Genomic DNA, 21,983 nt, shown 5'->3' with positions numbered 1-21,983 from the left:
ACATTGTTCATTATTCTTTGACAGAATTCCAATTGTTCATTGCAGTCTATATAGATAGAACTTGAAAAAACAAAGATTTTCCACAGAATTCCAATGGTCTATACTACTTTTGGTAAATACTGTAGCAGTGTAGGGCCATGTTTAGTTGCCCTCAAATTCCAGAATTTGGCACTATGCAAAAAGAAGAATCTCCGTCACATCAAACTTACGGTACATGTATGGAGTACTAAATATTGACGAAATCAAAAACTAATTACATAGTTTAGTTGTACTTTGCGAGACGAACGTTTTGAGACTAATTAGTCAACGATTAGACAATTATCATCAAATAAAAACAAAACGATACAGTGTAGCTACAATGTCCGTTTTCCGACGATGACGAATCCGACGTGAACTAAACATGGCCTAGCTTTGAATTGCCCCCCACGCCCCACCCACCCCACCCAGCTTTGAATTGCCCCCCACGCCCCACCCACCCACCCCCACACATTCATGCAAGCTCCGCCACTGCCTCGGTGAATCGAGTCGTGTGCCCCCCCCCCATTCATGCAAGCTCCGCCACTGCCTCGGTGAATCGAGTCGTGTGACGCCATAGGTCTGAGCCGAGGTTGAACGGGTCGGTGCACATCGCGGTTGCTGGCGGGAATCGGTGATCGGTCGTGAGTCTGGCGCCGAAGCGGGGTCCATCGAAGTTTCAGAAAGACACGGCGTAGTCGGTGGAGGAGGTATCTGCTCAGCTTGGCAAGATGATGAAGCAGTTCGCAGGGTTCCAGAAGATGTTGCAGAGCAGATGGATTCGCTGGACACCATCGGGACTTGGCAGGCGACTGGGCGGACACGACGTTCGACGATTTGCGCGAGAGGGCACGAGGTACGGCGACGACGCTGGACGCAGTGACCAAGCGGGTGGAGCTCGCGGCGTTGCGCGTCAACACGATTGAGGCGAGGCTAGCCACGACGGCTAGGCCGCCCCTAATTTAGCCTTCTCCAGCGTTGGGTAACTTGGACCTCAACGCGGCTCCCGGGTCGTCCTCGAGCTCACCTTCAATGGACGGGGAGCGGGCCAAGGGCCATGGCGAGGACTGCGGCGGGCTCCTCGGACCCCGGCCGCAGTACGGCAATAAGGGTACGCAACATATTCCTATCTCCGCTGAACCCCCTCCTCTTGATGACTCTGTGCATGCCAATTTACGTTCCCCTCCGTTCCCTAAATTGGAATTTCCCAAGTTTGATGGTGAGTTTCCTCGTGCATGGTGGGACGAGTGCGAGATGTTCTTTGAGGTGTATGCGGTTCATCCCTCGTTGAAGACAAGGTTTGCGGCACTGAACTTTCAAGGAGTAGCTAAGGCCTGGTTGCAGACAGTGCAGAGGAAGGGTAGGATTCTGGATTGGGATAGGCTCTGTGAGCTGGTGATCAATCGTTTTGACAAGAATCAGTATCAGTTATTGCTCAAGAGGTTTGATGCTCTGAAACAAACGGGTTCAGTTGACGACTATCAGGCAGAGTTTGAGAAATTGGCACAAGGGATTCTGTTATACAACAGTAACTTTGATGACACTTATTTCGTGACAAGGTTCGTAGCTGGGTTGAAGGAAGAGATTCGGGTGGTGATCACTCTACACCAGCCTAAGGACGTTGACACTGCTAGTGCCTTGGCCTTGCTGCAAGAAGAGGAGTTGTCCCGAGGAAAACAGAAGTTGGGAAGTTTTGGCAAGAATTCTTTCAAGCATAATTTTGATAAGGCCAAGTCAGTGGACTCTGATAGAGGCAAGGCCGATGTCACAGTTAAGGAGAATGAGGACAAGCTAGCTTCTCTCTGGGAAACAAGAAGGAAGAATGGGTTGTGTTTCAAATGTGGGGCTAAGTGGGGTCACAATCACAAGTGTCCTGCTCAGGTGCCACTACATGTATTGGAAGAAATCTTGGATGCCTTGGAACCTATGGAAGATCTTGATGCTGAAGTACCCACTGAAATGGAGGAAGAGATCATTGCAATAGTGTCTCAGTCTAGTTCTTTGGAGAATGTCAGAAGGAGGACTATGAGGATCTGTGGCAATATTGGCAAACTGATAGTACTTATCTTGGTGGATTAGTGTGGGGTCTTTCATCAGTGACAGGTTGGCTGCTCAACTACAACTGGCCACTGTGTCTTGTGCCTCAGTGAGCCTAATGGCTGCTGATGGGAGTCCTATGGTATGTGATCAGAAGATTCCCAACTTACAATGGACTGCCCAGGGTCATACTTTTGTGTCTTCAGTGGGTGTGCTTTCCCTTAGATGCTTTGACATGATAGTAGGGGCTGACTGGTTTGAGGAGCATAGTCCTATGTGGGTGCATTGGGCTAGGAAAATCATGAGATTCACAATGGCTGGGAAGAGAGTTACCTTGCAAGGGTCGAATCATGATATGGAACAGTGCCCTGCAGTGTCTGGTAGAGCTCTCAGAGGATTACTTAAACAGACAAGCTGTTACCCATTGCATCCAACTGAGATTGGACCCTACTTCATATATTCAGTTCAAGAACAGTGTGGCAGTGGCTACTATTTCAGATCAGGAGATGATACCTCAGGTGGAACAATTGTTGGAGCAGTATGATGATATCTTCCAGGCTCCTACTTCCCTGCCCCCACCTAGACCATTTGATCACAGGATTCCTCTTTTGCCAGGAGCTCAACCAGCGAATGTGAGAGCTTATAGATATTCGCCTGCTCAAAAGGATGAAATAGAGAGACAGTTAGTGGAGATGTTGCAGAATGGCATCATTAAGCCAAGTGAGAGCCCCTATGCTTCTCCAGTACTGTTGGTCAGGAAGAAGGATGGTACTTGAAGGTTTTGTGTGGACTATAGAAACTTAAATGCTCAAACTGTGAAAAACAAGCACCCAATGCCCATTGTGGAGGAGTTAATTGATGAAGAGCACAGTGGTTTTCTAAGATGGATTTCAGAGCTGGATACCATCAGCTGTGCATTTATCCAGAGGACACACACAAAACAGCTTTCAAAACACACAGTGGGCTCTATGAGTTTTGGTGATGGCTTTTTGGTTTACCAATGCCCCAGCTTGTTTTCAAGGAGTAATGAATCAAATTTTTGCTCATCTTCTGAGGAAAGGAGTGTTGATTTTCATGGATGACATTTTGATTTATTCTGCTACTTTAGAGGAACATTTAGTGCTGCTACAGCAAGTATTTCAAGTCATCAGAGATCATTAGTTTTTTCTAAAGAGATCTAAGTGCTTCTTTGCTCAAAAGGAGGTTGAGTATCTTGGGCATTGTATCTCAGGGAAGGGTGTGGCCACTGAACCATAAAAAATTACTACAGTTCAGTAGTGGCCTAGACCAAAGAACTTAAAGGAGTTGAGGGGTACCGTAGGGTTGACAGGATACTATAGGAAGTTTATCAAGCACTATGGAATGATCAGTAAGCCACTTTCTGATCTGCTAAAAAAGTCATCTCCATTTGTGTGGACATCTATTACTGAAATAGCATTTATGCAACTCAAAGAAGCTCTAGTGAAGGCCCCAGTGTTGGCAATTTCTAATTTTCAAAAGCAGTTTGTGTTAGAAACGGATGCTAGTGACATTGGCTTTGGTGCTGTTTTGATGCAAGAAGGCCATCCAATTGCATACCTTAGCAAACCTGTGTGTGCTAAGAATCAAGCCCTCTCCACTTATGAAAAGGAGTGCATGGCCATTATTATGGCAGTGGAGAAATGGAGAGCCTATCTGCAAAATCAGGAGTTCATCATCAAAACTGATCATAAGAGTTTACTCCATCTTGCTAATCAGAGGGTAACAACTAAGCTCCAGTAGAAAGCATTGTTAAAGTTAATGGACTTGCAATTCAAAATTCAGTACAAGAAGGGGTCTAGTAACCAAGTTGCAGATTCTCTTTCCAGATGTTCATCTCATGAGTCTGTGATGGTTGTAGCAGTTTCAAACCCAGAATGGTTGAGTAGGGTCAAGGAAGGATATTTGGAGGATCCCTTGGCTGTTAAGTTGTTACAAGAATTATCTCAGAACTCAGCTTCAGCCAGTCCATTTACTTTACAGGATGACATTGTAAGGCATAAAGGCAGAATTTGGTTGGGCAACAATACCATAGCCCACCAACATGTGGTGCAAGCTATGCACAGTAGTGTTGTGGGGGGGGGGGGGGGGGGACATTCTGGATTCCAAGCTACTTACTACAAAATTAGGCAACTTTTCACTTGGCCTGGGATGAAATCAACAATCAGTGAATTCATCAAGTCTTGTGTTGTCTGTCAACAAGCTAAAGTAGAACATAGCAGGCCTGCTGGTCTACTTCAGCCACTACCTGTTCCTACTCAGGCTTCGAAGGAGGGGTTGCCCAAGTCCTCAAAATTTGATACTATCTTAGTGGTGATTAACAAATATACTAAGTATGGCCACTTCATTCCCCTGGCACATCCCTTTACTGCTGTGCAGGTGGCTCAGGCTTTTATGGAAAATGTGTATAAGCTGCATGGATTGCCTAAGAGTATCATTTCTGATAGAGACAAGATTTTTACTAGTGCTCTCTGGAAAGATCTCTTCAGGTTAACTGATACTCAATTACTTATGAGCTCATCTTACCATCCTCAGACCGATGGCCAAACTGAGAGATTAAATCAGTGCCTTGAAGGCTTTCTAAGATGCAGTGTTCACTCTTGTCCCAAGCAATGGGCTAAGTGGTTGCCTTTGGCTGAATTTTGGTACAACACATCCTATCATTCTGCCCTGGGAAGATCACCATTTGAGGTATTGTATGGACATCCACCTAGGCATTTTGGCATTACTAATGAAGTTCGCACCTGATTTAGAGCAATGGTTACTGGAACAAAATCTGCTTCAAGATGTCATTCAGTTCAATCTGCATCGGACACAGTCCAGGATGAAGCATTATGCAGACTTGAATCGATCTGAAAAGGAGTTTGCTGTTGGGGATCTGGTATATCTGAAATTGCAACCGTACATCCAATCATCAGTTGCTCCTCTCAGTAACCAGAAGATTAGTTTTCGGTACTATGGTCCTGTCAAAGTGCTTGCTCGGATTGGTACTGTAGCCTATCATTTACAGTTACCAGATGATTGCAGAATTCATCCGGTAGTGCATATTTCACAGCTAAAGCGTCACGTTCCAGCTTCAGTGATGGTTGATGAGGATATTTCTGCAATACCTAATAATCTACAGCCTGTTCGCTTGCTCGTAAACGATCGTAAATTTCCAGCCGGGAACAGTGTTTTTCTCTCACACCAAACCGGCCAGCAGTAAATAATCCACGATCGTTTACGGCCTCCCGAACAAGCTGCTAGTGGCTAGTCTTCAGCCGGTGGCTTTTCTGGACTCTAGAATGGTGAAGAAAGGAGCATCAGTACTGTCTCAGATTAAGGTCCAATGGTCGGGCATCTCTGATTCTCTTGTGACCTGGGAAGAAGCTTCAGATTTGCGTCGCCGCTTTCCAACTTGTGCAGCTTGGGGGCAAGCTGCGTTTCGAGGGGGAGGTAATGTCAGGATCAGCAAGCGACAGCTAAGGAAGACGACTACTGTTGGGCGTCTGATAACAGCCGCCGCGGCGACGGGTGATTCTGTTAGCTCTGTTAGCAAGACTATTAGTGGCTAAGCTTGGGAAGTTAAGGCGGCTGCCTAACGCCTGTAACGACGTGTCCGGGCTGAGGTATATAAAGCCCTGTAACCGGTTGTAAACGGCATCGAAACAGAACCTGAACTTTTCTCTGAATCAAATTCGACTTCGTCTGTTTCCCAATCTTTGTTCTCGCTCTTCCCAGTCTCAATTCCGATTCCAGTTATCGTCTCGGTTCCTCGCGGAATCGTGACAGTCATGTTGCAGAAGAGTACAATGTGTGGAGCACTCCCGGTTCTTAACGCGAAGCAATTGCAGAACTTGCAATGTTAGGTCACTATAACCTATAGCTAGCAACGATGACTTCACCCATGGGCATCAACCGGATGATAGTACTATACGGGAGCACCATAAAGTCTATTTCCGCTCCTCGCTCCTTGGCATCGTACTGTAGCTTGATATACCGGTTCGCCTAGCCCTTTGTTAGTTTGCCAGGTGGCGGTCGTTTTTTTTTCAAGAGCGTGCATTGGCACGTTTTTCATTAAGCAGGATTAAGAAGTTTTCTTACAAAAGTGCGGGATATGGTAAACCTAAGATTACCAAAGCCCTTGTCCTATCCCTTCGTAATCTCGCACGTGATTGTGATTACAGTGCACTAATTCTGTGACTCTAGGAGCTACGTATTCACGCGGAATGGCGCCGCTCGTCACGCGCTCCTAGCTGCCTAAACCCAGCTGCGCACCAAAGCGTAACCTCCTGCTCGATGGCCGGAAGCAACTGCGCCGGTGACGAAGCGATACAGTTGAACGTTCTGGCGTTTCTTTCCTTCCATAGGAGCCATCCGACGAGGAGCAGGAGTGAGTCAAACCCATGGCGCAACACCTTGGGTAGCCGCTTCCACCACCACCGCATGATGTCGTCCTGGTGAACGACGACCAGATGCAGGAGGAAACGTGGTAGGCGAGTAGAGACTAGAGATAGGATGCCATGTCATGTTCTGCCAGTCCAATCCTCACCTAGCGTAGTAGCAACTTGAACTTGGATTTGTTCACATAAACGGGTTATAAGTAAGCTGGTGAGGAAAGCTGAAAGGGTAGGAGCAACTTGAACGGAACACCTTAAATTAGAGCTTGGATTTTTTTTATTGCAGATCCTCCTATTTATACATGCATTATTTTCTGACCAGAACTCACTATCAAATCATAGCCTCTACTTCTTTTATGACAAGTGAGACCCACCTGTTAATGAGTCAGTATTTTATTCTAACTTTTTTTTCCCTTCTCTGACCTCTTCATCTTCAAGATGGCTAGGCACAGCGACAAACCAATACATATTAAGGACGAGCTCGGTTAGCTCGGGGTAGGGAAGCTAGAGGGGCACAGCTAGAGCAGGACGTCTAGAGGGGCACACGACGGGGCTTGAGCCACTAAAAGTGTCATTGGTTGGGCTTTTGAGAGCTGCTTTTGCTTCTAAAAAGTCGAAAGCTAATCAAAAGGAGTGGAAACTAAACGTTTCTTTTTCAGAAGCAACTACTTTTAGATAGTACAATTTTAAAAGCGACTTGGACTCTGTTTTTGACTTTTGGCTTTTTGTTTTTTAAAATAGTGAAAATAGAGAGTTGTTTCATAGTTGTTTAAAGAAAAATAGAGATAGGAGGTAAGATTTATACTTGTTTGAACCAAGCAACTTATAGTTTTTTCAGAGCTCACAATCTACAGCAACTTCTCTAGCGTCTATAACTCACAGCAGCTTTTCAGAAGCCAAAGCTCAACAAACAAACCCTAAAGGGGCCCGCTATTGGGATTGAGCGACCAAAGGTCAAACATGATGCTGGTAGGTCGAGTTCAGCCAGTCATGGAGTATAGGCCCACACCGGCATAGATCTCCATGGGTGCCCTAAATGGCTAAATCCGATGGGAAAACAACTAGTGCGGATGCAGACCGGTGTCATGGCCTCCCGGTAATAGGGCATTGGAGACGGTTGGCGACCACCAGATTCAAAGGAGAAAGGTAGCAAACTATGAGCCGCTAAGTGGAGTCTGGACGAGCGTGCATGAGCAAGAGAGAAACGGCCACAAACGAAAAGTCGGGGCGAATTAGAGTATGAGGGGAAATTTTGACAACATACTTTTAGGTGTCTGACGAAGGGCGGGCCTGATGCAAGCGGTAGAGTCTTACCGCCTGTGACCGGAAGGTTCCGGGTTCGAGTCGCGGTCTCCTCGCATTGCACATGCGAGGGTAAGGCTTACCACTAACATCCTTCCCCAGACCCCGCACAGAGCGGGAGCTCTCTGCACTGGGTACTTTTAGGTGTCCGACGAATATTGATTTATTAAATTGGATTTTTTTTTCCTCTCATCACTCAAAGTTCATGCCAGTCACCTCATGATCCTACTGCACAGGACGTGGACGCATCATCACGCATGGAAACAAGGCGGCAGCAGCCAAAGAGGCAAGAGGAATCGCTGGGTCTCTGGACGAATGTCTCAAGGCGACAAAACGGATGGGGGACGAGGGGAAAGAAAGGCGTGACCAGAGAGGCACCAAGGCCAGCAGTCCCAGCACGCTCGCTGCAAAGCCTACCGGGAATTCTCAAAGCCAGGCTGCACGACACGATTGCTGCTGTATCAAAGGTAAGATCTTCTGGTGCCCTGCAACAAACAACACAGTTGCAGTCTAGCACTGTACCTTTGGAGCTCTGCCCATCGCTAGGAACCAAACCAACTGGCAGGCGACGAGACATGAACACAACAGCAAGTTGGACTAGCTGGGGGTAGGGACTAGGGACTGGATCTGAATGTGTTCATTCATGTAAGCGTTCAAAACTGGGTCCTGATCTACCTTTTCTTCTCATTTTTCTGATGGCGAAAATACCGGACTTTAGTTATCACACCAATCATCGTTTGTACAACACAGCTAAATTAGCAACGGTGTTTCGAGCTCTCCTACTCCTGCTGCTTCTTGTCTTGTGCCATCTTCTTGCGGATCTCCTGTGCAGCGTTGAAGATGCCCCCTGTCGGTTTGAGGCAGACGTGGCACTTCTTGTTCTTCGAGTGGTGCTGAAATATTGAAGAAAATTGTTAGAGTTTGGTCTACCACAGAGAACATGATCAAAAAACTATAATGTACAAATATACAAGTCAGTCTCATCTCAAGGAAGCACAATAATTTGAGATCGGAACTAGCATTCAACCAAAAATAAAAACAAAAACAAAAACATGATCGACAGCTAATTTCACATATCCAATATCCAAATATTTCACATTACAGTTTGCGCAAGGGGTCTGGAACTCTCGATAAAGAAATCTTTCTGGAAGAGTCCAAACCTTCAACTCTAATCTGCACTAATACAATAAGGAATTCTCAACCTATCATTTATATCCTCAATCTTCAGTTCTACTCTAGCCTCATAAAATGGAGTTTAACAATAACAATGGCATCTGACTTATGTTTTGTAATAACAATGGCATCTATGGTTTCTGGTTCATATATCTTCTGCCAATAAGTTTTATTGCCAAGCACACTTAACACAGTCCCACTCCATAGAGCTACAAAATACTCTGTTCTCTAAAAACTGAATCACACTAAACCTGGCATGCCTATTCCACAATCATTGTACTGGATGCCCTGGAAACTAAAATTACAGTAACCTCAATACAAATTTTATAATAAGCAAATAGTTCTGCTCTCTAAAATAAAAAACTAACAAATCCAAATTGTTTCACATCACCAACAAAACACATACTACGGTACATCTCAAATACACTCCACAATGCATTCATCACCCCCATGATGTACCCACACAACCCCTCTAGATGGAGACTTCTGCACTTGGCCCTTGCAAGGTATATAAGATTCTCAAACCTTAATTATTTGTACCGTATGGTTGCTAGTTTGGTACCCCTTCTTCTTCAATTAGTGTGCAACTGCTCAATTGGGATTTATATGAGTAAAAAACACAAGTGCATCCTAATAAACTTCCATGTGCTTTTTGTACAGGATTGATATAAGACAAAAGGATGAGGAGGTGACTCCTTAATGAGCAAAGGTTTTTTTCTGTAATGGTGAAAACAAAATATGTTTGAAGTCTCTGTAAATGTATACCTCCTTCAATGTTCATACACCCTATTCTGTTTAGTTTCTAATAATATCACTCAGGCATGATTCAAATAAAATATCTCTATGTTGAAGTGTCACTTGACTTGGTCTGCACTTCAGAGACAGCAGATGGTTACAATTGGAGTTCCTCTGAACATGTGATTTGAGGGTTTAACAGTACATCTCAATCAGCAAGACTATTCCTGAATCCAAACATAAGAATAAGAGTAAAACATGGCTTTCTCATTCTGCAGAAATGCATAGGAAAGAGGCTTGGAGGCAGAGCACAAGTGGGCAACATTTAGATGGTAGCCATGATTGCCTGTGCCTCTTCTGATTCAGATGGATGGATTTAACTTGTCAAGTGACAGGTTAAGATTATTGGCAGTGGCTTCTTGCACAGCCAATTGGACCATCTGTCTTTAATGGAAAGGTGACCCAAAAGGTCTCAAGGCTTGCATTGTTGTCTAATCCAGCCAGCCTTTGCTTGTAAACTATAAGTCCTTCTATCCTTCTGCAACGAAAAGAGGTTACATAACCTTCCGTTTGAAAACAGATCACTGCTCCTTCCATACCCAAAACAATGTATGAGGCATTGTCCCAAACTAGGAAGAATTGCCATCACGAGCAATTGTTATCAAATCGTGAAATCATCTAGTCGGCTTGACATGGGACCAACCAGGTGACTAATCACAATTAGTTGTCAACCAGCCTGTTTAGCCAGTTGGTCCTGGTCATCCATATAGCCATCCTGTATATTCCAGGAACGTTGTACTATATAGTAGTACAACGCAAGCAGCAAGAGTCTAAAAGTACTAGGGCACAGATTCTTGTGTGATTGGATGGCCAGTTGGCTGTTTATCCACACTTGCACATACATCACAACCACACAGGTATACGTGTATGTAATCACTAAGCAGAAAGCAGCAGCAGAGCATGAGGCAAGAACAGCAGGAGCAGTAGAGCTAGAGCAGCAACAGTAGAGCTAGAGAATCAGTGGAGGAGCTCATTTTCATGTTGGAAGAAGGGACCCAATGGGCAGCGGTAGAATCTGGCACTGCTTCTGGCCTTCGGGACAGGATCCGACCTCCAGCAATGGTTGCGCCCAGCAGAGGCAGGCAGGCACCAGGCAGCAACGGGAGCCAATGGAGATCTGTGGAAGGGATCAGGGTCTGCTCAGGGCACCAGGTAGCAACAGGAGCCAATGGAGATCTGTGGAAGGGATCAGGGTCTGGTCAGGGCAGGGATGTGAACCAGCCCACAAGCTTCGGTGGCGGCAGCGGCAGCAGCTGCTGGAAAGCAAGTAAACCCAAACACGACAGACAACATCCTGCTCCTGGGCTGCTCTGAACAGTATATATTCTAAAACCTAATGGGCCAAATTACCAGCCTACCCGCCAACCGCAACCCAGTTGCTCAGGCAGCCAATACACAGCGTGAAAGCTAGTTGTTTTCCATCCTAATTGGATGGCTAATCGCGATTAAGCAACAATTAGTCAGACGACATGGAAACTGGTCAGACAAATCGAGTTGGTGGACATAATCAAAGTCATGGGACCGATCAGTCCAAGTAATCGTGATTAATCGGACGACTTGATAACACTGATCATGAGATCACTTGTGTGGATAGCTCAAAGCTAACTCACTGGACTCATGAAAATAATGAAGATCCACCACCTCTGGGAGTTCAAAAATGCGTCCCTTGAGTGCAGAAAGTGGAAGCTCATGTAGGTTGGTCTAATAAAGGCAATGTCAACTAATCAGAAGTGGATAGGATTGTCATGAAAAGTAGGGAGGGGGAAAATCCCATACAAAGGGCAATGTCAACTAATCTTAACAATTCCATTCCAATACCAGACGAAACAGGCAGTATATCTCGTTCTGCCACCTAAACTGGCACAGAAGAGACATCACCCAGTACCGGCCCTAATCTCAGTCGATTCTGGCTAATCCAGTCAATCTCACCCATTCTGGACGGTATTCAACAGACCATCTGTCCCGGTACAGTCCACACATGACCAAGCAGAGGCTGAAGATCATGAGAGCTTTCGCCAATGGTAAGAAATCAAGAAAGAGGGATCCATTGAGTAGGAATTAGGAAGATATCAAGAATCTTTGTTTATTCGAGCACGAATATTGATCAAGAAACATCTAATTTAAGATCTGAAAAAGAACAAGAAATTACATATGAAGGAAAAGGAACTACATCAAGGCATTGGCATCAGTGAGCTTTCGTGGTATATAGACATTGAAAGCAAAGAACGGTGTGATGGGATAGCAGCTAGACAGCGCATCCAGCCAAGCATTGGCCGCGCGGGACAGAAGCCAAGCAGCAGTCACACCTGCTGCGGTGGCACAGCCTCAGCTGTTTCTCTGGGTACAATGAACAAGTGGATAAGGCAACAAGGAAAGGATCGATGCTTTATTAGCTTCTTGCATTTACGGTTGCTTTTGCTTGCCTGCTTCATGGACCAGCTACAATGCTATCTACTGGGCCCATGTTGGTGGCAATGGTCAGGCCCTGGAGTCCTGGACTGATTCAGAACACAAAAGGCTCACTAGTGCATATAAATGTTTACTAATTTGTAAATACATATAACACTGAAATGGACCTGTACTGACACGTTCTGTTCCAAGAGGAAACCGGAATGACATCCAGAACAGAATTGACAAATATTATGGTTTCAAAAGTTCAATCTGGCAGGAGTAACAACTTGCTGGAATCATGTGCAGAAGTGTGAAGAAGCAAAGGGTGCGTGCTATTTGGTGGAACATCCAGTACACCAAATAGCAATGATCAATCCATAGAGAGTGGTTTGATGATGAAGCAGATTATACCTTATAAAAGATTTATCTTCACTATATCCTTGAAAGTTGCTTAAATTTGTGAAAGTAATTCATATACTCGTACAATCCGCAATCCAATGTGTGATTCTCATCCTGTGAAAACATCTCCTATTGACTATTGTCTTAAGTAAATTCAGTTTCAGCTCAACTAAATGTTGAGTCTCAAAAAGTTTCTTGTCCAGAATTATTGGGACCACAAACTATTAGCCTACCCAAGCAAGCAGGTGGATAACTAGATCTTCTACAGATGGAAATCATACAAGAAGCAAACCAAACTGATTCATACCTTCAAAGCGCAATGTTCACAAAAGTAGTGCTTGCATTTGGTGACCACTGGATCAACGAATGGCTGCCGGCAAATGAAGCAGGCAAAGGGCAGTGCCTCCTCATCATCCTCGTCCTCATCTGCTGCCTCATCATCACTCCCATCCCCACCACCCATGGCAATGCGCCGCTTGCGGGCCTTCTCCGCCTCCTCATATTCCTTCTCGAGCTGCCACCCGGACTTGTAATCCCCTCGGTCGTGCATGAACTTGCAGGAATCGCCGTAACCACAATACCCCGTCTCCTTGTAGTCCTTGCAGATGTCGGGCTGGTAGTCGAACCGCTGGGAGACGCGAATGTGCGCGGCCGCCCGGAGCGGGCCGTGCGAACCGCCGGCCTTCTCGCTAGACACAGTGTGCTCCCGCCGGAACCCAGCCTTGTAGTCCGTGTATCCGTGGATCCCCTTGTACACCTCCCCGGAGGCGGAGGCGGAGGCGGAGGCGGAGGCACCGGAGGGATTCTTCTTGAGGAACTCCTCGGCCTGCTTGAGCTGTCTCTCGCGGATGGCGCGCGGGTCGCGGTCGAACTCCGTCTCCGTCTCGAGCACGGCGGTTGCGCGGCTGTCCGTGGACTGGATCGTCCGGGACGACTCGTACTGGAACCGCCGCAGCTCGGAGGAGGCGTCGGCGGTGGAGAAAACGAGCTTGCCAGCGGTTGAGGACGGCGGCCCCTTCTTGGAGCGCGCAGCCGCGAGGGCGCTGCTGCCGCCGTCGTCGTCGTCGTCATCAGATCCCGCGGGCGCGGCGGGGCGCTTCCGCATGTTCTTGGGTGGTTTCCTCACGAAAGTGCACACCGGCGCCGACCCACCGCCGGCCCCCGGCTCTCCGCTGCCGCCGTCGGCCATCGATTTGGTAGGGTTTGGATCGAAGATGCGGGAGGGATTGGCCCCGTAGTCCTGTCCGTTCCTGATAAGTGCACCCGTCGCTCCAACGCGTGTTGGAAAAAGCAAAGCCGAGCCAGGTCGGTTTGGTAATCGTAGCCCGTTTCGATACGGGTACTCGTGGGCCGGGCCTAACCACCCTACATGTCAGACTCTCCACCTGGATACTTTGCTTGGATGCTTGGATCCACGTCCGACTAGTCAGCAGTCAGCAGCGCACCGACCACCCCAGTTCTGTTCTATTTTTTTTCCCCTAGGGGTACAATTTCTTTTCAACCGAATCTCCATAATCGGAAACAGACGCGTAAGCTACAAGGACTTTGCACGTGGATTCAGTCTTTGTATCGGGATCCGGTAGGACACGGACTCATGAGCTCCGTGTAGAGGATGAATCATATCGGACGCGGACATATGAACATAGATCAAGACTTGATATCACTGGATAGACGATGACGTTACAATCTTTTTTAGACGTATATAATTCGATCCAGTAGTGCTACAGCCCGATTTCATTACTAAAACAGACCTTTAGTCATTGTAAGGGGCTACAAAGGCCCATCTCATCTGCATGTTTTAGTCCATTATAAGAAATATTTTCCTCTTTCATTCATTGTTCAATTTGAAAAAAATTTATTTTTAAAATTCTCTTATTGTTTCTATTTATTTTACTCTAATTAAATATTTCATTTATTTCTCATTTATTTTTTATTTATTTTTCTATAGTCCACAACCTGTTCTATAATGTATTATGAATTGTTTTCATAGCAATTTTAAGATGTTTCATTATGTGTTTTAGATTGTTTTTGCAATTATTCTTGTTCCATACATTGTGTATTTGCAATGTTCCCATAATACATGTGAAATGTTCATTGGATGATTCTGGTTGTTCATCTAGTATCTATATGATGCTCCATGATGTATTTTTGATGGTTCACTAAGCACCCATGAGATATTACAGTATTGCTATGGGATTTTTCCTCATTTTTTTCCACAATTATGTGGTTTCTTCTTTTTTCTCTTTCCTTTATATTTTGTTTTCTTTTTTCTTTTGATTATTTTTTATTTTATTTCATAGCATATTCTCATGCATCCTTGGGTTTTTTTTATATTCACTTGAACTATTTTTTATATAATATAATGCAACTGTTCTCATAGTATTTACAAGGAGTTTTCTGAATTATCGTTATAGTATTTGTAGGATGCTTCTCGATGTATTAAGGATTGTTCTCATATTATTCTTGAAATATTCCATGATGTATTCTGAAATTTTCACAAAGTATTAATGTTAGATGCATGCTGTATTTATAGCGTTTCTACAGTACTCGTGACATGTCACATGTGCATTATGGGTTGTTCAATCCATGGAATGTTCCACGATGTATTTTTGATTGTTGACATAATATTCATGAGATATTATATGGTGTATTTTAAGTTGTCCGTGTAGTATCCATGGAATGTTTTTTCCTTTTTTATTTTCTTCTATTACATGGTTTTTTTATTTTTCTTTTTTCTTCTCTCTTTTTCTTTATGTTTTGTTTTCTATTAATTTTGGCTAATATTTTTCTTTTATTTCATATTATATGTTTATTGTATCCATGAATTTTTTTATATTCATTTTCTACAATATAGTACATAGTAATTATAAGGTGTATTCTTGTTTATCGTTATACTAGTATTCATGTGATGTTACATGATGTATTACAGGTTGTTTCTCTAGTATTCTTAAGGTTTTTTCCCCAAATTATTCAAGTTCCATATATTCTGTGTTTTGTAATGTTTCTATAATACCTGGGAGATGTTCCATGGTATATTTTCTGTTGCCCACGTAGTATCCATGGGATGTTCCATGATATATTTTTTATTGTTCATATAGTAATAATGAGATGTTACGTGGTGCAATTAGGTTGTTCATTGGTATCCATGGTGTATTCTTTTTTCTACTATTATACACGAATATTATGAATAAAATTCATCTGAAACTAGATTTTCTTATTTTCCTCTGTCTAAAAACATGTCTTTTGTATTTTTGTATATATCTCATAGCATTTTTGTATCTATAATATTTCGGTAATATCTACTTGAACTATTTTTCTATAATTTAATAAGGTTGTTCTCACAATATTTATGAGGTGTAATTTAAATTATCTCTATATTATTTTTATATTATTGATGAGATATTACATGGTGTATTCTAAACTATTCATATAATATTTTTGAAATTTTCGATATTCATATAATATTTTTAAGATTTTTCATGATGTATTATGGATTTTCCAAAGTAACCATGTTATATACAAGGTGTATTTGCAATGTTTGTCATAGTGTTCAGACGATACATATAAGATGTTACATGATGTACTAGCAAGCATGTCCGTGTACAATTTCTTGCGCGACAATTTGATACTGGCAATGAATAAATACAAAATTCAACTTAAAACAATGCAAATTTATAAGTTTGCGTGACAACCTTTTCTAACAGCGTCGTCATATATAGAACCAAAATATGTAACCTCATTGCAACACACGAACAATTTTGTCAGTTCAAATAACAACCAAAATCCATGTAGAGCTAAATCTATATTTTATGCCTAATATTAAAAAAAGGGAAAAATTCTCTTACGTGTTTTTTGTGCGTCAGCCATCTCACTGCACCTTACTCCTCTTTGCATCTCACTATAAATATTAATATTTTCAAAGTTAATAACGTTTGACTTCTCAAGAAAAGAGAATATGTATTTTGTGATAGAGGAAGTATTTGTTTAGATGTCTCAACAAGTTCTCCCGATAATATAGGGTGTGTTTGGTTATGTGGGCTAGCCTTGCCTAGCTTAAAAGGCTAGTCTAAGTTTGGCTCCAGCAACACAATCTGTTGTTGTTTGGTTCGCCTGTATAGAAAACTCCAACAGCTAGGCTATTCTTGTTTTGGAGGTTGTTTTAGAATTTATATAGTAAAATGTAGACTCCAAAAGATATGTTATCTGGTTTTGTAAAATAGAAAGTTGGCTATCCCTTAATGAGAAATAGCAAGGCTGTTGCACAGACCTCTTCTTTTCTTGAAGAGTTTTCTATTTTACAGCTAAACTATGAAATTTGGCTAGTAATTTTAACCAAACAGTTGGAGTTGCTCTAAGCTAAGCCTGCATAGCAAATCTGTTGTTTGGTTGCCTGGCTAGTAAGAGCGAGAGGATGGCGGTGAGCCTCCACTTCTCTAGTGAGCGGCCTCCCTCCCACCTCTCTCCTCTCCTCCCTCTCGTCCTGGGCGAGCGCGAGCCTCCTCTTCTTCTCCCTAGTGGATGGCAGCGGCGTGGGCACATCTCCCGTGAAAGGATCAAGATGCCCAAGAGAGAGGTGAATTGGGCTAATCTAAAATTTCTCGCAACAATTAAGTTCTACCGCTTAGTCCATTTCAACCCTTATGCCTAATAGTGCTCTCTATTTGTTCTACCGCATAAAAATTTTACACCCTAAATTCCAACCCTATTCTAGCATGGTAATTCTAAGAATACAAAGATACGAAGTAAATGCTAGAATATAAATGCTCAAAGTAAAGAGAGGGAAAGGAACACGATGATGTTTTCCCGAGGTATCGGAGAGTCGTCACTCCCCACTAGTCATTGTTGGAGCACCCGCACAAGGGTGTAGCTCCCCCTCGATCCGTGCAAGAACCAAGTGCTCTCTATGGTCTGATTCTCTGTCTCTCCGATGCGGTGAATCGCCCACAATCGCTCACAAAGACGAGTTGGGTCATCCACAATCACCACCGGATGATTGCTAAGCTTCCAATCACCATCGAGCCGTTTAGGTGATGGCGATCACCAAGAGTAACAAGCACAAACTCTCACTTGACCATGAAAGCCTAATGAGAAAGGTGGATGCACACTTGCTACTACCTATGCACTAATGAGGTCCTTAATCTTGGATTAACAAATCTTAATCACCCTACTAGGCTCTTGCACTCCCTTGAACTCCAAATGGTTGCCTCAACTGATCAAATGAGCAAGAGAGCCAGAATGGACGAGTTGGGGAAGTATAAGTACTCCCACACAAGCCACTACCCGTTGGTGTAAAAAACATCTTTCTGCTGTTGAAAGCCCTAGTTTGATTTTGGTGAATTGATAAAACCCTAAGTGCTAACCTAGTTTATCAAAGTAATTATGAGATAGGTAGCCCTAATCCAAGTGATGAAGCAAATGAAGATCATGACATGATGATGGTGATGGCATGGTGATGATCAAATGCTTGGACTTGGAAAAGAAGAAAGAAAAACAAAAAGCTCAAGGCAAAGGTGAAACTTTATAGGAGCTTTTTTGTTTTGGTGATCGAGACACTTAGTGAGTGTGATCACATTTAGATTTGATAGCCGTACTATTAAGAGGGTGAAACTCGTATCGAAATGCGGTTATCAAAGTGCCACTAGATGCTAACTCATTGCATATGCATTTAGGATCTAGTGGAGTGCTAACACCCTTGAAAACATTTGTGAAAATATGCTAACACATGTGCACAAGGTGATACACTTGGTGGTTGGCACATTTGACCAAGGGTAAAGATGGTAGAATTGAAAAGGGGTTCAATGCACCGGTCACGGGGTGACCGGACGTGTCTGGTATCTTCCCATCGTGATCAAACGCGTCCGATATCCATACCGGATGCGTCCGGTATTCTGGTTAGGCGCGGCAGTGTTGACCGAACTCTGGGTCATAGCAGTGACCAGACGCAGAGTAATCATTGTTTAGCATTCGGTCGAGGTGACGTGGGGCGTGGGTGTTGGTCCAGAGAGGACCGAACGCAGGTTTGCATCCGGTCAGCCACACCGGACGCGTTCGGTCACAGTTGAGCGGCTCTGGGAGCTCTTTGGAGTGGTATCGTGAGCCATTTATTTCACCTACCATGGCTTGCTCTGTCCTTGCATCCACTACCGAGGGGAGCACATGGCTCTGCTCTTGTCCGTGTCCTTGCCATGTTGCCTGTCTGCAACCTCGTGCGCCATTAAGCCATGATCGAGTTGCTATCCTCGCTTCTGCTCTCTCTCACTCTCTCGGCCTCTACCTCTGCTTGCCTCTGTTTGCCTCTGCTTGCCTCTATCTACCTCTGCTTGTCTCTGCTGAGCCAAGCACCCGCTATGGATCCACCCACCATCGCTCTGCCCTTCGTGTGTGCACGCAAGCACGCGTGAGCCCCACGGCTTGCACTGGACAATAGCCCCACAGCACTGCCCCTCCCGAATGCCTCAACCGGGCCGCCCTGCTGCTGATGCCCGCCGTGAGGCTCGAGCTCACCACCTCTCAATGCCTTTCCATGCTCGACCACCTGCCTCACCACCTCTACCTCGCTCTCCTCGGTGTCCTGCACGTGCTCGTCGGCCTTCACCGTGCTGGCGAGCCGCCGTGTATCGCACCACCGCGACGGGCTCGTGTGGCCGAACTGTGCCCCTTTGGAGCTGTGCGAGTCCAGTGATGCTCTATCGCCTCTCATCGGCTCGTGCCATCGCCAGCATCTCTGCTGCCGCCAGCCGATTCATTCATGCCCTGTCGTGGTTGGCCATCTTTCCCCGCTGGGTCTAGCACGCCACCTCTCCTGTCGCGACTGCGTGTGGCCACCGTGCTGTGCCCCGCCTCGATCCATGCCGCGGTTAGGCTTGGATCCGATTGTTGTCCGCGCACCTCCCCGCGCCGCTCCATCTCCGTTGCAGCGCCCTACCGTGGCCGCGCCATCGTCGCCGAAGCGGCTACCCGCGTGGGTGCATGGCCAGGGTGCTTCGAGCCGCCCCTGGCCATGTCGCCAACACCCATGGGAGTGGTAGACACCCTCGCTACCCTTGCGCACCGCTTCCATCATTGTCGGCCACCCACCATGCCGAATCGGCCATCGACCGGTTCCCCTGCCATGCTTTGTTGTGAGGAGGAAGAGAAGGACCGTGGGGGTAAGAATAGAATTTTTCTAGGGTCCCCAATGTGAATCTCTTGACTCAAGTAAATAGTGCTAAATAGTGTCTTTGAACCGTGCGTGGAAATAGTAAGAAGTACAGGGGCCTCGGCGCAAATTGGTGCCGCCACCACTGGGCTCCCCATCGTGGGCCGGCCTGCTCGCACTAGGCTGTGGCCTGCCTGCCCGCTTGGGCCGCCCGCGCCTGTTACCACCGGGCCTCGCTAGTAGGCCACGTGCACCTATGGGCCGAGCCACGCTGTCGGTCTGCCGTCGCGCCTACGCTGCGCATGGGCTGAGCTGGGCCAGTATTGGCCCAAGCGGTCCTCTTCCTTTTCTTGGTCTTTTTCTTTTTCTACCAAAATAGGGATCTTACAAAATTCATAGTAAATCATAGAAAAATCATAAAAATGCCAAACCAATTTTGTTAAGTTTCTAAAATCATGATCTATCTGATAGTGTATTTCGTTCGCATAGGTTCTGTATGTTTTTAGGGTTTGCTGTAATTATTTTAACATGCTTAACATTGTTAAGACATAAACTTGTGGGAATTTTTGTGATAAAACAGTGATAGTGTTGACTCTAAAAATTTTATAGTAAATTCCTAATATTATTAGCTGCTCACTGTAATTTTTGTAGCTCCAGAATAATTAGTTTGCTAGATAGATAATGATGCCCTATTTCGAATAAAGATTAAATCGATAGAATGAAATAAAGAAACACCTTGGAATTGTATAACTAAAACACTTGTTGGGAAATGACACCTTTCTCGACGATATTGATACATAGATTAGTACGTTAGTCCTTAGAGCTAGCTTGTTAGTTCGTACTATGTACTCTATTTTAAGAGTTGTTGTTGCCTTGATTAATTAACTGTCGCATCATCTCTACATCGCATTGCATACCATAATAGGGGCGATGATGGATTGTGGAGTCATCGGGAGTTGCTTGTGAGATGGTACTTTTGGATATCGTGTCACTAAGATGGAATACTAACTTTTAGTTATATGTTACCCAGGCAAGCCCTGCTGCATAACCCCTACTTTTCTGCACTTTATAATATGTTTGTGCATTAAGTTTTAAGGAGTTGAATGAAACCCACTTGCATATGTATATCTTCATCCTATGAGTCTTACTAGTATGGCAGGACTGTGTAGATTGCTATGCTACAGGACTCCGATAGAAGTCGAGTGATTGGCTGTCACTCGCGAGAGATAGAAAATATATTATTGTTGTTACTATATTATTATCACCTAGAATATATATGAATGATAATTGGAGACCGGGCGGAATGGTACTTTGGATCTGGACTTGGTTTGGCAGTCGAGCGAGGCTCAGATTGCATTTGTTCCGCCTGTGTCGGTTAAGGACCAGCCGTTGCATTGAGTTCTAGGCAGGTCACAGACTTATTATCTTGAACACATACTTGTGTATGGGCTCAGGGAAGGCTTGTTGCTCTCTTGTCATAGGTTTTGGCTCTTTCTGGACCCACTATTTGGAGGTGGGGATGGTGGAGGTCTAAGCACCGCACTGAGTTCAGGACTTAGGAGCGGGGGCTTAGAGTCCAAGTTTGGACAGGGACCTGGACCCCATGACAAGAGAGTGGTGGATTGGTCCTGCTTGTGCCTAGGGTACAAGCGGGGCGTGTGTTTTAGGGTACCCAGCTGGGCACATTGATTTGTGAGTCGTCGGGTGATCCGGTACGACTTGTCTACAATCTAGCACCGTAGTAAGAACTGGAAGATGAAAGATGGTAAAATGATTCTGATTGCTTACCACCGCTTGAAAGTAGCACATGTGCTTACATAGAATGGTTAGTTAATGAACTAATGCTGACTGCTAATAAAATTGAATATAAGGATGTAAGCTTAGTAATGCTTCCTGTAGATGCAATAAATCCACAAGCCAGATAGCCTTGCATACCCTTGGAGTCTTTTTCTTCCTCCTGTCGGGTAAGTCTTGCTGAGTATAATTGAGTAGTCAGGGTTTTATTTCCCCCTATTACAGGTGACAGGCGGATGTTAGAGCTGACTCTTGGGTGTGGATTCGTTCTGGTGGGTTCAGAGAGGATCCCATTACGCTGCGATCATAGTTTTTATTTATAACTCTCACTAAATGGAAGTTTTATAATCTGTTGTCATAGTTTATACATTAATGCTTTATCATGTCATGAATAGATATCTATTTCCGCTGTAACTCTCATCATATGTTTATATTCTGCTATTATCAACAGTAAATATTATACTCTGATGTTGCATAAAAAGTGATGTAAGAAATTGTTAAATGTTGTAAGCTTTATTCTCTCATTTGTGATCTTGATGGAA

At 44.6% G+C, this 21,983-nt stretch overlaps 1 protein-coding gene across 1 annotated transcript; it reads right to left on the bottom strand.

Annotated features, from left to right (window-relative positions):
* Positions 1-6,941: 6,941 nt before the first annotated feature.
* On the bottom strand, positions 6,942-13,844 carry LOC136466965 (zinc finger CCCH domain-containing protein 15-like). Its single transcript, XM_066465508.1, has 2 exons — positions 12,817-13,844; positions 6,942-8,644 (listed from the first exon to the last, which is right to left on the bottom strand). Exons 1-2 carry the CDS (start codon positions 13,696-13,698, stop codon positions 8,531-8,533), a joined length of 996 nt encoding a protein of 331 aa, XP_066321605.1. The 5' UTR covers positions 13,699-13,844; the 3' UTR covers positions 6,942-8,530.
* Between the last annotated feature and the right edge of the window lie 8,139 nt (positions 13,845-21,983).

Source organism: Miscanthus floridulus, chromosome 7, assembly GCF_019320115.1.
Source record: "Miscanthus floridulus cultivar M001 chromosome 7, ASM1932011v1, whole genome shotgun sequence".
Lineage (NCBI taxonomy): Eukaryota > Viridiplantae > Streptophyta > Magnoliopsida > Poales > Poaceae > Miscanthus > Miscanthus floridulus.
This window is presented reverse-complemented; position numbering and strand designations above follow the sequence as displayed.

What these genes read in the sequence shown, in the direction of transcription:
- LOC136466965 (XM_066465508.1), bottom strand. Translation starts at nt 13,698, where the DNA reads ATGGCCGACGGCGGCAGCGGAGAGCCGGGGGCCGGCGGTGGGTCGGCG. An exon ending in GTGAACATTGCGCTTTGAAG is followed by an intron (nt 8,645 to 12,816) that starts GTATGAATCAGT and finishes TCAATATTTCAG; the next exon opens with CACCACTCGAAGAACAAGAA.